Raw genomic sequence first — 15,467 nt, 5'->3', positions numbered from 1 at the left:
GAAGGTGGAGCTTTTGAGAAATGCTTAGGCCATGGAGTCCACATTATTCTGCTATAGCAGTCTGACAAAGATAGCAAAAAAAAAAAAAGAAATAAAATACATTCAGATTGGAAAGAAAATAGTAAAACTATTTTATATGCAGATAACATAACCTTGTATATAGAAAAATCCAAAGGAATAAACTAAATTACTATAGACATTAATAAATGAATTGGAGGCTACAAGATCAATATCTAAAAATAATTGTTTCTATACAACTGCAATGAACAACAATTCAAACGTATTATGTAGTGGAATGAGTTGCAAAGTTGAGGTGGTCGCTGCTCCTCTCCGCGCCTCGCTATGCCGCCCAAGGATGACAAGAAGAAAAAAGATGCCGGAAAGTCGGCCAAGAAAGACAAGGACCCCGTGAACAAGTCTGGAGGCAAGGCCAAAAAGAAGAAGTGGTCTAAAGGCAAAGTTCGGGACAAGCTCAATAATCTGGTCTTGTTTGACAAAGCTACGTGCGACAAGCTCTATAAGGAAGTGCCCAACTACAAGCTCATAACTCCGGCCATGGTCTCTGAGAGACTGAAGATCCGCGGGTCCCTGGCCAGGGCAGCCCTGCAGGAGCTCCTGAGTAAAGGACTTATCAAACTGGTTTCAAAGCCATTCCTGACTAACTGACGCTCGCTTTCCAGTGGCCACCTTGGCATGGCCTTCTCATTCCACTACAGTATTATTTACAACCAAAAGATGGAGATAACTCACATGTCCATTGACAGATAAATGGATGAATAAATTGAAATATATCCATATATAAATTATTATTCATCCTTAAAAAGAAAGGACATTTTATACATGCTACAACAAGGATGAACCTTGAAGATATTCTAAATAAAACAATTCAGATACAAAAGGACAAATATTGTATGATTCCACTTGTATAAGATACCTAAAATAATCAAATTCATGAAGGCAGAGGCAGTATAGTGATTACTGCAGGCCTGGGAAAGGAAGGAATGGAGAGTTGCTGCTTAATGAATACAGAATTCAGTTTATATGATAAGACGTTCTGGAGTTGGAAGCTGGTGACAGTGGCAAAGCACAGATGAATGTATCTGATGCCATAGATCTATATACACTTAAAATGGTTAATACGGTCAATTTTGTGTGTATTTTATTACAACCAAACATTATGATTAAGAAAACACTTCCATTTACAATAGCACCAAAAAGGATAACATACTTATGGGGTGGGCCTTTGGGGCAATGGTCAGGACATCATTTGGAGCACATGCATCCCATATCAGAGTGCTTGGTTTTGAGACATGGCTATCAGCTTCCAATCCATCTTCCTGCAAATGAGAACCCTGGGAGGCAGTAGATAATGACTCAAATACTTGGTTCCCTACCAGCCACGTGTGAGATCTGTTTTGAGTTCTGTCTGGTCTCTCAATCAGCCTGGCCCAGGTGTGGCTGTTTTGGGCATTTGGAAAGTGAATCAGTGGTTGGAAAATCTCTCTGTATCTGTCTCTGTCTCTGTCTCTGTTTCTCTCTCTCTCTCAAGAGAGAAACTAGAAGGCACTTCTAGTCCTCCTTTACAATTGCTGCCTAGTTTGGATGTCTCCATCAGTATAGCCTTAGCTAACAAGCATGTGGATTATTTTCTTAATTTAATTTTTCATATTTTTTGAGAATATGAATTACTATCAGATGATTTGAACATCTGGGTGAAAGGAACTGGTTGTAGCACCTTGTCCTTATGTTCTAAACACTTTGTGTCTTTTTTGCCGCACTGACCAAAATGTCAGAAGGCCACATTTCTATTCCATATTTTAGTAATTACTAATTAACGAATTAAAAATTCAATACAAGTTACTAATTAACTCAAAGTTTTTGACTATAATTAAATGTGACATCAAAGGATAATTTTCAAAAAATGATAGGGATTATAACTTTCAGAAATAACATGAATATGTGTCAAAGATTTTTAAAAACTTATTATATGCATGAATTATAATTCAAGTAAAGAAATATTAAAGTGAATTTGCAACTTCTGTTCTATTCCTAGGACAATAGTCAATTTTATTCCAACTCACCCACATAATTTACATCCCAATAGACAAAACAATGTTTGCATTGCTGTCAATTTGCTACAAGTTAAATTTTATCTCAATGGAATTGTAAGATAGCTTTGTCAAAGTCAATTCTGTATATAAATAAATAATTCCTGGAGCCTTTAGCCTTTTGTTGAAAGGATATCCAGTAATCTCTTTGCCCATTCTAAAGTCTTAAGGTTTTCTTTACAGTAATAAAAGCTATAATTCTTAGTACAGTTATATAAGGCAGAATAAGGAACACATTCACTGAAACAATTCAGAAGGAAATCCTATTTTTTAAGCTGTGCGTGTTTATTTTTTGAAACTTTAAGCACAATAAATAACATAAGTATTTATAATATGAGGGAGGTACTACAAATATTAACTCACTTTGGTATCTAAGATAATAAATGGAAGTTTAACAACTATACATTGAATGCAAGATGAACACTCATAAATATGTCTTATGCTTCCACACAGAGTATACAAATTAGAGATTTTGTTTTCTAAGATATGAAATTATTCTCTTCTGCTATAATAAAAAATACTTCCATGTCAGTGAGGTAAGGCATTAAATTCTAGGAAGATGGGCTGGTAAGATAGTCTATTCTGGTTTGATGTTAACAGTCCAACTATTATACACAAAGAAGGCTGAAAAGCAATTTCCTTAGCTTACTGACATTTGGTTGATTTATTTGCTGTAAGATCAGCACTTTTAATTATTTGTTAGAATAAATGAATCTATTATTTGGTGTGCAATGCAGGTTCAATGCATCTTAATTTTCAGAGCAAATATTTTTCAGCAAACATTTAGTACATGTCATTCTTATGTGCCTATGACCACACTAACTGGTATTCTCTACCATTTAATATTGCATAACATGCTGTTGTTCATTTAACTGTAATCTTAGACTTCAGTTATGAGTGTAAGGGTGGAAGGAGCTAAGATTAGGGCATGATTTTTTGAGCTCAGCTGATGGAAAGGGGAAGTGGCAAGGATGGAAAATGCTTACTTCTTGGACTCAGGTTTTCACAGGGCTTCAAGACCTAAGTAGCTGTGCCTCTTGATACCACCACCTTCCAAGTTCAAGAGCCACATAAAGTTGTTTGTATAGTTCAGACAAATAAGGTGTTTATTCACCTTTACATGATTGTATCAAAGCACAATTCCAATCCTTGTTACATTAATGTCTACTACCTGAATTATCCTAACTACCTTCACTTATATCCTCCTACTAGACTGAGTTCCTTTGAGGGAAAGATTGCAACTTACACCAACCCATTTCTATATCATCTAGAATGTCTAGCATATAGTACGTGCTCAAACATTGACTGATTAAAGAAATAAATAACAAATCCAAAGCAAACACTAAATTTTTTTCTGGGTCATCATATATTTCTATAAAAAAAAATCAAACCTCAGAAAGGATTGGACACAGGGCTGGAGAATCTTTCTTTAGCCAAGGGCCATTTGGATATTTATGATATCATTTGCAGGCTATACAAAACTGTTAACTTAAAAATGAGCCTGTTATAGATCTGATGACTTTCAAATCCTGCCTATGGTTGCCTTGGCAGGGCCAGACCAAATGATTTCATGGGCCTTATGTGGCCTGTGGGCCAGATGTTTTCCACCTATGTTAGAAGTTCATCAAGGACACATTTATATCTAACAGATTTCTTTATAGTACCCAAGTGAAATCAAAAGTACATGGGAAGTTTTGATGAAGGAGCCTGAGGAAGAATGGATTTTTCATTTTTGAGCTTGGAGCAAGAAGGTGAAGATGGTTCCAGAAGTAGAGAAAGGTTTGAAATTTATGAAAAACAACCCTTCACGGTTCTACCACTTGCCTACTTGCAGGGAAGTTATGGGGAACCACTTCTTGTTTTGGAAACCCATCATCCAGCCTTGGAAGACCAGGGAGGCCAATGCAAAGACCAGAGTTCTTAACACCTGTGTCAGGGATTGGTTCCTTGGAGCCTTAATCTTCCTGTGGGTTATGCTACCTGAGTGTGAAATCATCATCAACTAGGAAGAGTAGGGTTAAGACCTAAAGAAAGGGCACCTTTTACCATGATCAGAATTAACTGGATTTTCCTCTTGCATCTGTTACAGACAGGTTTACCTCCAATGTTGCTAATGACAGACACACGACATGGGAACCCCCAGTTATTTTCTTACTTCTTAACATCTAAGGCAGCACTTACTTCCATTTGTTTCTTTCCTGAGTGGGAAGGTACAGTTATGGACATAAAAGATGCTGAATGTCACAAGCAAATTGTCCTTGAGCTGGTGAATGGATAAACTGTGGTACATGTAGACAATGATGGAATATTATTCAGTGCTAAAAGAAATGAGTTATCAAGCTATGGAAAGAAATGGGAGAAGATCAACTGCATATTATTTAATGAAAGAAGTCAATATGCAAAGGCAACACATTGTATGATTCCAACTATTTGACATCTTGGAGAAGCCATAACTATGGAGACAGCAAAATATCAATGGTTCCCAGAGGTGTTAGTGGGAAATGGACGAATAGGTGAAGCATGATACCTCCAACTTGTGGCCCCTGATAAATCCTCCTGGCTGCCCTGAGGCAAGAGGGCAGGAGCTGGCACACATGCTCAGGATGCCTCCTCCTCAGTGACCACTGGTGGGAGTGAGGAGGTGAAAGCTTGCCCCAGACATGACCTTGTGTATCTTTTCCATCTGACTGGGTTATGCTCTGGGTTATGTCTATCTTAAGAAACTCAAATAAGTGCCTTTATAGAAAACCGCTCATTCAGATAGAGACCTCTCTGCTCCTTGTAAGTTTCCTGCTGCACCAGCCAGATCAGCAGAACTGGCTGTGCAGACCGGGAGGGTAGGTGTCTTCCTATGGCCCTGCTCAGGGTGGCTTCAATGTCTACTAGGTGCAGTTTTCCAGAAGGGTGGAGGTAGCCCCTTCTGGCTTTGTTTCCTTTCTCCCTTCTGGGGCCATTCATGTCATTCAGTTGTGTTAGGTTTTGGGCTTGTTTGGGGGTTTATTTTCTTCCCTCACTTTCTCTCAAGAATTAGTCACTTAAAAACCCAGTTACCCAGTGACATACTGATTGGAAGAACAGCAAGAGCTTCTTTTCTCCCTTTTGTTCCCAAATCTTCATATCCTTTATTTGCATTCTAGTGCCCTGGAATCAGCAATTGGAGCTGAAGGCACCTTCTAAGAGAGCAAGCTTACGATTCCCTCTGAACTCTGGGAGAAGACCCTTTGGAGATGGGGTCTGGGGAAGCCTCTGTGCCAGATCCTGATACACATGCTCCCTGAGATTGCCTTGTGTTTCCATATGAATTTTAGCATCTAATACACTGTTGGTAGGAGTGTAAACTAATACAGCCATTGTGGAAGACGGTAGGAAGATTCCTCAGAAATCTGAAAGTAGGTATATTGTGTTACTTAGTCATCCCACTCCTGGGAATTTACCCAAACAAAATGAAATCAGTTTATGAAGGAGGTATGTGTTCTTTCATGTTTATTGCAGCTCAGTTCACAGTATCTAAGATACAGAATGAACCCAGATACCCATCAACTAGTGACTGGATAAAGAAAGTGTGGTACACATACAGTATGGAATACTATTTAGCCACAAAAAATGACATCCTGTCTTTTGCAACAAAATGGATGCAACTGGAAACCATTATACTTAATGAAATAAGCCAATTCCAAAAAAAGACAAATATTGTATATTTTCCCTGATCTGTGGTAACTAAGGAAGTATAAAATAATGTAATGTTTATGAGCAAAATTGACATTTTGAGATTTGATTGTTTATAGCCCTTGTCTCTATTGATGAAGTGTTGTTTTTTTTTTAAGATTTTATTTATTTGAGAGGTAGAGTTACAGTGAAAGGCAGAGAGAGAGAGAGAAAGGTCTTCCATCCACTGATTTATTCCCCAAATGGGCATAACAGCTGGAGCTGAGCTGATCTGAAGCCATGAGCCAGGATCCTCCTCTAGGCTTCCCCTGCATATGCAGGGGCCCAAGCACTTGGACCATCTTCCACTGCTGTCCATGGCCATTAGCAGAGCACTGGATTGGAAGAGGAGCAGCCAGGACTATAACTGGCGCCCATATGGGATCCAGTGCCACAGGTGGAGGATTAACCTGTGCCACAGTGCCAACCCCTGTTTTTTTTTATTTCCTTCTTATTACTTGTTGAATTCTTTACTTAGTAGAGGGTTAAGCTTATGGTTATAAAATAAAGTATGTCATTGTAAAAATTAAAAGAAAGAATAAGGAAGGGAAATGAAGAAGGATGTGAGCAATGTTGGGAGGAAGGGTAAGTATCACTATGCTCCTAAATCTGTATATATGAAATACATGAAATTTGTCCACCTTATATATATAAAAATATTTTTTAATTACAAAAAAGAAAAGGAATAAAATTATTCTTCAATACCCTATGAAAATTGAGATTTTTATAAGAACTTAACAGGCATTAATATCAGTGACAATAGCTTTCAAGTGACTATAATACAAATTTTTTAAAATAACACAAAGTCATGTTTTCTGACTCTGGTAATTAAGAAGCAAATTCTATTACACACCACAAAGGTTTATATATATGTAAATATGCATAAAAATTAGACAAAATTTTGTACCAAAATTTTTAACCTTCTGCATAGTATGCAACATATTGCTTGTTTCTGAGAATTTATTTCATTAAATAATTTAATTAGAGAAATGTTAGGATAACATTGGAATACTTTTCCAAATGTCTATTTCAATGTTCAAAATATACTATCATATTTGTTTCCCCAAAATTCTTTTCAAAATGTTACTGCCAATTGATAGTGCACCTGGTCACCCACCCATGAGATTGATGTTGTTTACATGCTTGCCCACACAATATCCATTATGGATCAAGTCCACAGACTGAGGAGAAATTTTGACATTGAAGTCTTATTTAAGAGATATATTTCCTAAGGCTATAACTGCTATAGATCTATCCCTCTGAGGGGTCTGGGTTGAGTAATGGCGAAACTTCTGGAAAAGATCACCATCTAGGTCCCATTAAGAACATTCATAATTCACCAGAGGAGGTCAGGCTAACAACTCCAACAGGAGTTTTGGAGAAGTTGATTTAAATCCTTATGGATGACTGAGGAATTCAAGATTTTAGTGGAAGAAGTGATTGCAGATGTGATGGGAACAGCTAGGTAACTGGAATGAAAAGTTAAGCCTGAAGATGTGGCTGAATTGCTGCAATCTCATCATAAAAACTTTAATGGTAGGGTTATATTCAGGTAAAGGTAATTGAAAATGAATCTTGATGTGAATGGGATGGGAGAGGGAGAGGGAGGTGGGATGGTTGCGGGTGGGAGGGAGGTTATGGGGGGGGGGAAGCCACTGTAATCCAAAAGGTGTACTTTTGAAATTTATATTTATTAATTTTAAATGTTTAAAAAATCTAAAAAAAAACTTTAATGGATGAGAAGATGCTTCTTACAGATGAGCAAAGAAAGTGGTTTCTTTTTTTCTTTTTTTAAGATGTATTTATTTGTAAGGAAGAGTTACAGGGAGGCAGAGGGAGAGAGAGAGGTCTTCCATCCACTGGTTCACTCCCCAAATGGCTGCAATGGCCGGAGCTGTGCTGATCCGAAGCCAGGAGCCAGGAGATTCTTCCAGGTCTCCCATGCAGGTGTAGGGGCCCAAACACTTGGGAAATCCTCCAGGCCATTAACAGAGAGCTGGATCGGAAGTGGAGCAGCCAGGACTCAAACCAGCGCCAATATGGGATGCTGGCACTGCAGGCGACAACTTTCCCCGATACACGAGAGTGCCGGCCCCAGAAAATGGTTTCTTGAAATGCAATCTACTCGGCTGGCTCCGTGGCTCAATAGGCTAATCCTCCACCTGCAGCGCTGGCACACTGGGTTCTAGTCCCAGTTGGGGCGCCGGTTCTGTCCCGGTTGCTCCTCTTCCAGTCCAGCTCTCTGCTATGGCCCAGGAGTGCAGTGGAGACGATGCACCAGCATGGGAGACCAGGAGAAACACCTGGCTCCTGGCTTCGGATCAGCGCGGTATGCTGGCCGTAGCACACTGGCTGTAGCGCTCTGGCCACAGCAGCCATTGGAGGATGAACCAACGGAAAAGGAAGATGTTTCTCTCTGTCTCTCTCTCTCACTGTCCACTCTGCCTGTCAAAAAGCAAAAAAAAAAAAAAAAAAAAAAAAAAAAAAAAAAAAAGAAATGCAATCTACTCCTGGTGAAGATATTGTCAACATTGTTGAAATGACAACAATGAATTTAACATAGAGTGTACACTTAGTTGATAAAGCAGTTAGCAGGGTTTGAGAGGATTTACTCCAGTTTTAAACATAATTCTGGGGGCTGGTGCTGTGGCGTAGAAGGTAAAGCCGCTGCCTGCAGTGCCGGCATCTCATATGGGTGCTGGTTCAAGTCCCGGCTATACCACTTCCGATCCAGCTCTCTGACATGGCCTGAGAAAGCAGTGGAAGACCACCCAAGTGCCTGGGCCCCTGCACTTGCCTGGGAGTCCCAGAAGAATCTCCTGTCTCCTGGCTTTGGATCAGTGCAGCTCCAGCTGTTGTGACCAATTGGGGAGTGAACCAGCAGATGGAAGACCCCTCTCTCTCTGCCTCTCCTTCTCTCTCTATGTAGCTCTGACTTTCAGGTAAAAAAAAAATCTTAAAAATTAAACACTGTAATTCTGTGAATAAAAATACTATCAAACATCATCATATCGCAAATCTTTTGTGAAAGGAATTCAACTGATGCTGCAAAGTTGGTTGTTGTCTTATTTTAAGAAATTATCACATTGAACATAACTTTTAGCAATCACCACTCTGAACAGTTAGCAGCCTTCAAAATAAAGGCAAAGACCCTTCATCATAAAAAAATTACAACTTTTAGAATTCTCAGGTGATTATTGGCATGTTTTAGCAATAAGGCACTTGTTAAATTAAGTTGTTTATACTGCTTTTATAGACATAATGCTATTGGAGACCTAATAGACTACTGTATAGTGTAACTCACACTCTCATGTGGGCTAGGAATAGGGAAAACATGTGGGATTAACTTCACTGAAGTGTTCTGGAACTAAGCCTGCAGTATCTCCGAGGAAATTCTGTAGCCCACATCTGATCCCTTTACTTGGTGCTATACACTAGCCACACCACTATCTCTACTCACCTGAATTTAGAAAGTAGCTTTATCATGAGTATCCATGAATCAAGTTTGCCTTTCTAGAGTCAGTCATCTGCTTTAGCTGGAATCCTTTAAAACATTTTTTAAAATTATGAACTCTCCAGTGTCTATGAAAGAAATTATAGTGTTAAAAAACAAAGGAGAAACCTGTTGAAGTGAAGTGGACACTATGAGAAACAGTGAGTTGATTAGCCCTTGTCCTGACTGTTGATGTACAATGTAATACTATATCCCTTTTAGTATTTTTTTTTGTTCTAGTACTATTGGTTGAACTCTGTAATTAACACACAATTATTCTTAGGTGTTTAATTTTAACTGAAAAGTGATCCCTGTTAAATATAAGAGTGGGAATAAGAAAGGGAGGAGATGTACAATTTGGGACATGCTCAAGCTGACTTGCCCAAATGGTGGAGTTAGAAATGTGCCAGGGGATTCCAATACAACCCCATCAAGGTGGCATGTACCAATGCCATCTCACTAGTCCAAGTGATCAATTTCAGGTCACAATTGATCACATTGATAGGTCTAAGAGTCAAAGGGATCACACAAGACTAGTGTCTGCTAATACTAACTGATAGAATCAAAAAGGGAAAGAATGATCCAACATGGGAAGCAGGATACACAGCAGACTCCTAGAATGGCAGATGTCCTAAACAGAACTCTGGCCTTAGAATCAGCCCTTAAGGCATTCGGATCTGGCTGAAGAGCCCATGAGAGTATTTTAGGCATGGAAAGCCAAGACACTCTGGAAAAACAACAACAACAACAACAACAACAACAACAAAAAAAAACCTAAATGAAAGATCTCTGCAAATGAGATCCCAGTGGAAAGAACGGGCCATCAAAGGAGGAGGTACCTTTCTCTGAAGGGAGGAGAGAACTTCCACTTTGGCTATGACCTTGTCTGAATAGGATCAAAGTCGGCAAACTCGGAAGGCTTCCATGGCCTTGGCACCTTGTGACTAGAGCCTAGGGAGATTACTGATGCCATAAACAAGAGTGTCAAATTGTTAACTCAACAAGAGGAGTCACTGTGTACTTACTCCTCATGTGGGATCTGTCCTTAATGTGTTGCCCAATGTGAAGTAATGCTATAACTAGTACTGAAATAGTATTTTACACTTTATGTTCTGTGTGGGTGCAAACTGATGAAATCTTTACTTAATATATACTTAATTGATCTTCTGTATATAAAAATAATTGAAAATGAATCTTGATGTGAATGGAATGGGAGAGGGAGCGGAAGATGGGAGGGGTGCGAGTGGGAGGGAAGTTATGAGGTGGTAAAGCCATTGTAATCCATAAACTGTACTTTGGAAATTTATATTTACTAAATAAAAGTTAAAAAAAAAACATCCCACACCTACTCCCCAGCTTATGAAATAGATGCCTCCTAGATGCAGGAGAATGCAATATTTTGCACCAAAGTAAATGTATCTTTTAATGCTGCCTTCCACAAAGTGCCGTTGTATCTCTTTCTGCTTCAGTTTGTTTTTAGTTGCAACATATTATTTATCCTCATATTAGATATTGATCTGATTCATTTCTTATCAGTCTCTACTTAAGTGTGAAGTCAACTACCTTGCTCATTTGCATATATTGATAAGTGATTGAGGGAATGAATAATCAGTGGACATTCGGACATTATCAATTTTTTTTAACTTTTATTTAATGAATAGAAATTTCCAAAATACAGCTTATGGTTACAATGGCTTTTCCCCCCCATAACTTCTGTCCCACCTGCAACCCTCCCCTCTCCCGCTCCCTCTTCCCTCCATTCACATCAAGATTCATTTTCAATTATCTTTATAATCTGTATCAATCTTTCCTTTCAAAGCTCTCAGGTACACAAACAGGGTAAACAGAAACATTGTATTTGTAAAAATACTTGCTCTACTCCATAGCTCACTCAGTGTAGTTGTACAGGTTGCACATTATATATTAGTGGCACCATGCACATTTGCTAGCAACTTTGGAATGGCCACTGTCATACTGCTCACTGGAATATTTGCTGGTGGTTTTCTGTGTCTTTAATTGCACTTAACAGGAAATGCAAGCCAAAGTAGAATATGCAGGAGAAGGGCTGTGTTGGTTTGGGAGCCTGGGAAGTGCAGCAGAAGAGTAGGCATCCGCAAGGTTGATCCACCCACTCCATAGTGTGATGGTACTTTGTTTGCACTATTTTCTTCTCTGCTTCCTGGAGCGATAATTCCACTTACTGTTGGGTCCCAGAAGATTGAAAGCTGCCTGACTTCTAATTTAAGACTGATCAGTGAAAAGGGCAGCTTTGCATTAGGAATCCTGATTGGTCTATGTTAGATCATGAGCAAATTCTCAGGAAAATGACTACAGTAAAGGCAGTTGTGCACGGCTCGGCTCTAGTTTTCCAGATTCCTGGAGGACCTGATGGTGAGGTCGGTTTCATCAAGGACAGGGACTGCAAAGGGCAGGGGCGGGGGACATCTGTGCTGTAAGCACAAGGGCAGGAGCCATGAGTGCCGTGAGGCTCAATAAGATCATAGATGTAGCAGTGATTTAGTGAAACAGTGCATGCAGGTAGACTATTGTTGCCTGTGAGTTTTACAAACATTCCTTTATAGACCTAAGTGTAGTTACTAGGTAAAGGGGGAATGAAATAATTATTTTTGGGAGCCAGATCTGTAACAGGGCCCCAGTAAGTATGAGCCCTTCTATCAGCAGAGTAGCTTTTTCCTGGACTTTGGACAACTTGGCTGACAGTGAGGTGGGGAAAGAACACTGGGCTCACTCAGGTCAGCACTACCATCGGTGCTGTTGGCATTGGCTGATTTGCATTCCCAGGACAGAAGAAAAAACAATGTGGGATTCTATTTCTCTGGAGCAAAGACATTCATAATGTGACCTCAGCAGTCAGGAAAGGATCATGCCAAGTGTGTGGCAATATTCTGGCCTGAACCTTGGGAAGGCAGCCTTTGGAGGAGCTTTGGCCTCCACTGCCCGACACTCACCTCTGCTTTGAGTCAGTTTGTGCCTTAGGGAGGTTGTGACAAATCATGACTCCTGGGTCTCAAAGAGGAGCTCTGTGTGGTAATAAATATTATGGGAGGGAAAGGAAGGGCTGACTGGGGCATGCAGGAGCATGGGTACATGCATATAACTTGGTGACCTGTATTTCTGTTTGTCAAGTCTGACAATCCCATATGTGGGGTGTAAGAATCTGCTATGGGGCGAAGGATGTGATAATGATTCAACAGTGCCTTTTTGTCTTTTATTCCAGGGCTCAGATACCCATTTTGCTATTCACAACAAATGTGAATTATGTAATCTTCTGAATACTAGTTTCTAAATGGCAATGATTTCATTTTTAAATTGAAATAATAAGATAATTATTTTATGCATTGTTCCAAAAAATGAAATGGAGAGAAAATAATGCTAATTCAAGTAAGTCAAAGATTTGACCCTTTTGGGGGCAGACTGAAGACCATACCATGTAAAGTAAGAGACTCCTGACAGAGACTCAGAAATTCTTAGTTTCATTGGAGGCTTGATCTTTATCCCTACTTTCATTTTCCCTGATACAAGGAGCAGTTCCTATGTCTGCCCCCCTTTCTTTTTCCCTGGGAGGTCCTAATTGGTACCTTGAGAAATATCAATGAATTATAAAGTGTACTTAACAGTCTGTCTACAGGATGATGACAGTCATGGTTTTTAAACATGAGTAAGAGTTACAAAGAAAATGCAAAGCTGTTAAGGTAGTGGGTCTGTGAGGGGCTTCTTTTTAATTTCATTTATGGTTAGTGTAATGCTCTTCATGTGTAATATTCTGGCTTTAATTACTGTAATTACTACAACAAAATATCTGGTGCTCGGTAACTTTATAAAGAAGAGTTTTGGGAGTTAAGAGTCAAGTGGCTGCATCTGGTGGTGTCCTTCCTTTTTAAAAATTGACTTATGAATTTATTTTAGAGGCAGAGGATAGACACAGAGAGAGCAACAGACAAGAGAGGCAGTTAGAGACACACAGATACAGACACAGACATGCACAAAGCTCCCATCTGCCAGTTCCCTTTCCAAGTGCCCAGAACAGCTGAAGCTGGACCATGTCAAAGCCAGGAGTCAGTAACTCAGTCCATATCTCCCAGGTGTGGCAGCGAACAACTATTTCAACTACCACCAATGCCTTTCAGGGTGCACAGAAGCAGGGGGCTGGAATTGGGAGTGAAGCACATTGACTCAGATTCAGGCACTCTGATGAGGGGCGTGGGTGTTCCAGATGGCATCTTACCCTCTCAGCCATGGTAATGGCCTTCTTGCTGGCACATCGCATGGCAGAGACAGGGAGCATGCGTGTGCATCTCCTCTGTCCTCTTTCCTTTTTGTAAAAACACCCTATGGTTATAGGAGCCCTGCCCTGGTGACCTTATCTAATCCTAATCACCTCCAAAGGTTCCACCTCCAAACTCCATAGTCAGATTCAGTGTCCAGCCTTTTTATAAAAATTTTCTTAAAATCTTATTTATGGGAGAAAGGATGAAGGAGATGGGAGGGAAGATGGGGGGAGAAGGGGAGGGAGAGAGACAGAGAAGGAACAAGATAGAGAGCGAGAGAGCAAGAGCAAGAGATTTCTCATACACTGGTTCACTCCCTGGAGGCCTACAACAGCCAGGATTGGACTAAGCTGAAGCTGGGAGCTGGCAACTCCATCTGGGTCTCCCATATGGGTGGCAGGGACCCATGTACTGAAGCCATCACCTACTGCATCGTGGGGTGTCAGCAGGAATCCAGAATGGGAAGATGAAGCAAGGCTTGAACTCAGGACTTTGATATAGATGTGAGTGTGCCAAGCAGCGTCTTAACTACTGTGCCAGATGCCTGCCCCCTCACCCTCTTAACACTTCAGAGTGGGGAATACATTTAAACACATGAACCCTCGGGGGGCACACCAAGCCATGTCCAGGCTATACCAATGTGCACTGTAAATCAAAATCCTTTCTGACAGAGTGGTGTGATATGGACTGTTGAACTGTTAAGGAAGTCTTTTGTGTGCTGTAGTTGTTCAGCAATCTACCCGAGAAAATATTTGCAGCAGTTGATGTCAGTCAGTAGCAGCTAGTTTGATGGATAGAATGAAGAAAATTCTTAAGCAATACCATTATTTACAGAAAGGACAGGCCTGGCAGTCCTAAGACCTGGAGCTGGATCAAGGGACATGAAGAGGTCACTCGTGAAGCAGCTTATAAAACCCGAGCAGACAGAGACTGCAAGGTGAGAAGCATCATATTTCAGTGTCTCTGACTGTTGGAAGAAAAACAGCAGTTTGGCTGGGTCTTAGGAACAAGAGCCAGGGGTTCAAACCACAGAACTTGTTTTCACTGTCAAGGTTGTGGTGAGAATGAATGTGTTTATGTAGACAGGGATTAAACAGGTATAAAGGAAGCTCCCCACATAAAAATTAGCTGTTGTCTTTGTTTCTGACTTCATGTAAGCCTCATCTTCTGGTGAGAGAGAATAGTGTTTTTTACATTGTTGGAAATATGAGCTTTTAGGTTTCATGTTATTTCCTTGACTGGAAAAGATTTTTCTAAATTTTTAAATACACTTAGGAAAATCTCACAGATATAAGGACAAATCAGAAGTGAACCAATTCTGGCCGGCGCCGTGGCTCAACAGGCTTATCCTCCGCCTAGCGGCGCCGGCACACCGGGTTCTAGTCCCAGTCGGGGCACCGGATTCTATCCCGGTTGCCCCTCTTCCAGGCCAGCTCTCTGCTATGGCCCGGGAGTGCAGTGGAGGATGTCCTAAGTGCTTGGGCCCTGCACCTGCATGGGAGACCAGGAGAAGCACCTGGCTCCTGCCTTTGGATCAGTGCGGTGTGCCGGCCGCAGCGCACCGGCTGCGGTGGCCATTGGAGGGTGAACCAACGGCAAAGGAAGACCTTTCTCTCTGTGTCTCTCTCACTGTCCACTCTGCCTGTCAAAAAAAAAAAAGAAGTGAACCAATTCTTGCAGGGATTGCAAACCAATTCCAAGTCAACTGGGTGATCAAGGACATCTTAACCCCAAAAACTGTATTAAGGACCCATATTTAATGGTTCTTATGCTGTGGACTCCTCCTGGAACTCACTGATGAAGATGGTATCAAGCTCCATGGAAAATAATGGCCCTCAAGTGGCGTGGACGAGATCCTGGGCTCCTCACATG

At 40.6% G+C, this 15,467-nt stretch overlaps 1 protein-coding gene across 1 annotated transcript in view; it reads left to right on the top strand.

Annotated features, from left to right (window-relative positions):
* The first annotated feature begins 306 nt into the window (after positions 1-306).
* The window catches only part of LOC133763867 (small ribosomal subunit protein eS25-like), a 38,647-nt gene continuing 23,486 nt past the window's right edge, over positions 307-15,467 (top strand). Inside the window, exon 1 of the mRNA XM_062197583.1 lies at positions 307-647. Within this exon, the coding sequence (XP_062053567.1) occupies positions 343-647 (305 nt within the window). The 5' untranslated portion in view covers positions 307-342. The remainder of the gene's footprint in view (positions 648-15,467) is intronic.

Source organism: Lepus europaeus, chromosome 7 (assembly GCF_033115175.1).
Source record: "Lepus europaeus isolate LE1 chromosome 7, mLepTim1.pri, whole genome shotgun sequence".
Classification (NCBI taxonomy): domain Eukaryota; kingdom Metazoa; phylum Chordata; class Mammalia; order Lagomorpha; family Leporidae; genus Lepus; species Lepus europaeus.
Note: the sequence above shows the minus strand (reverse complement) of the source record. Positions and strands in the feature narration are given on the sequence as shown.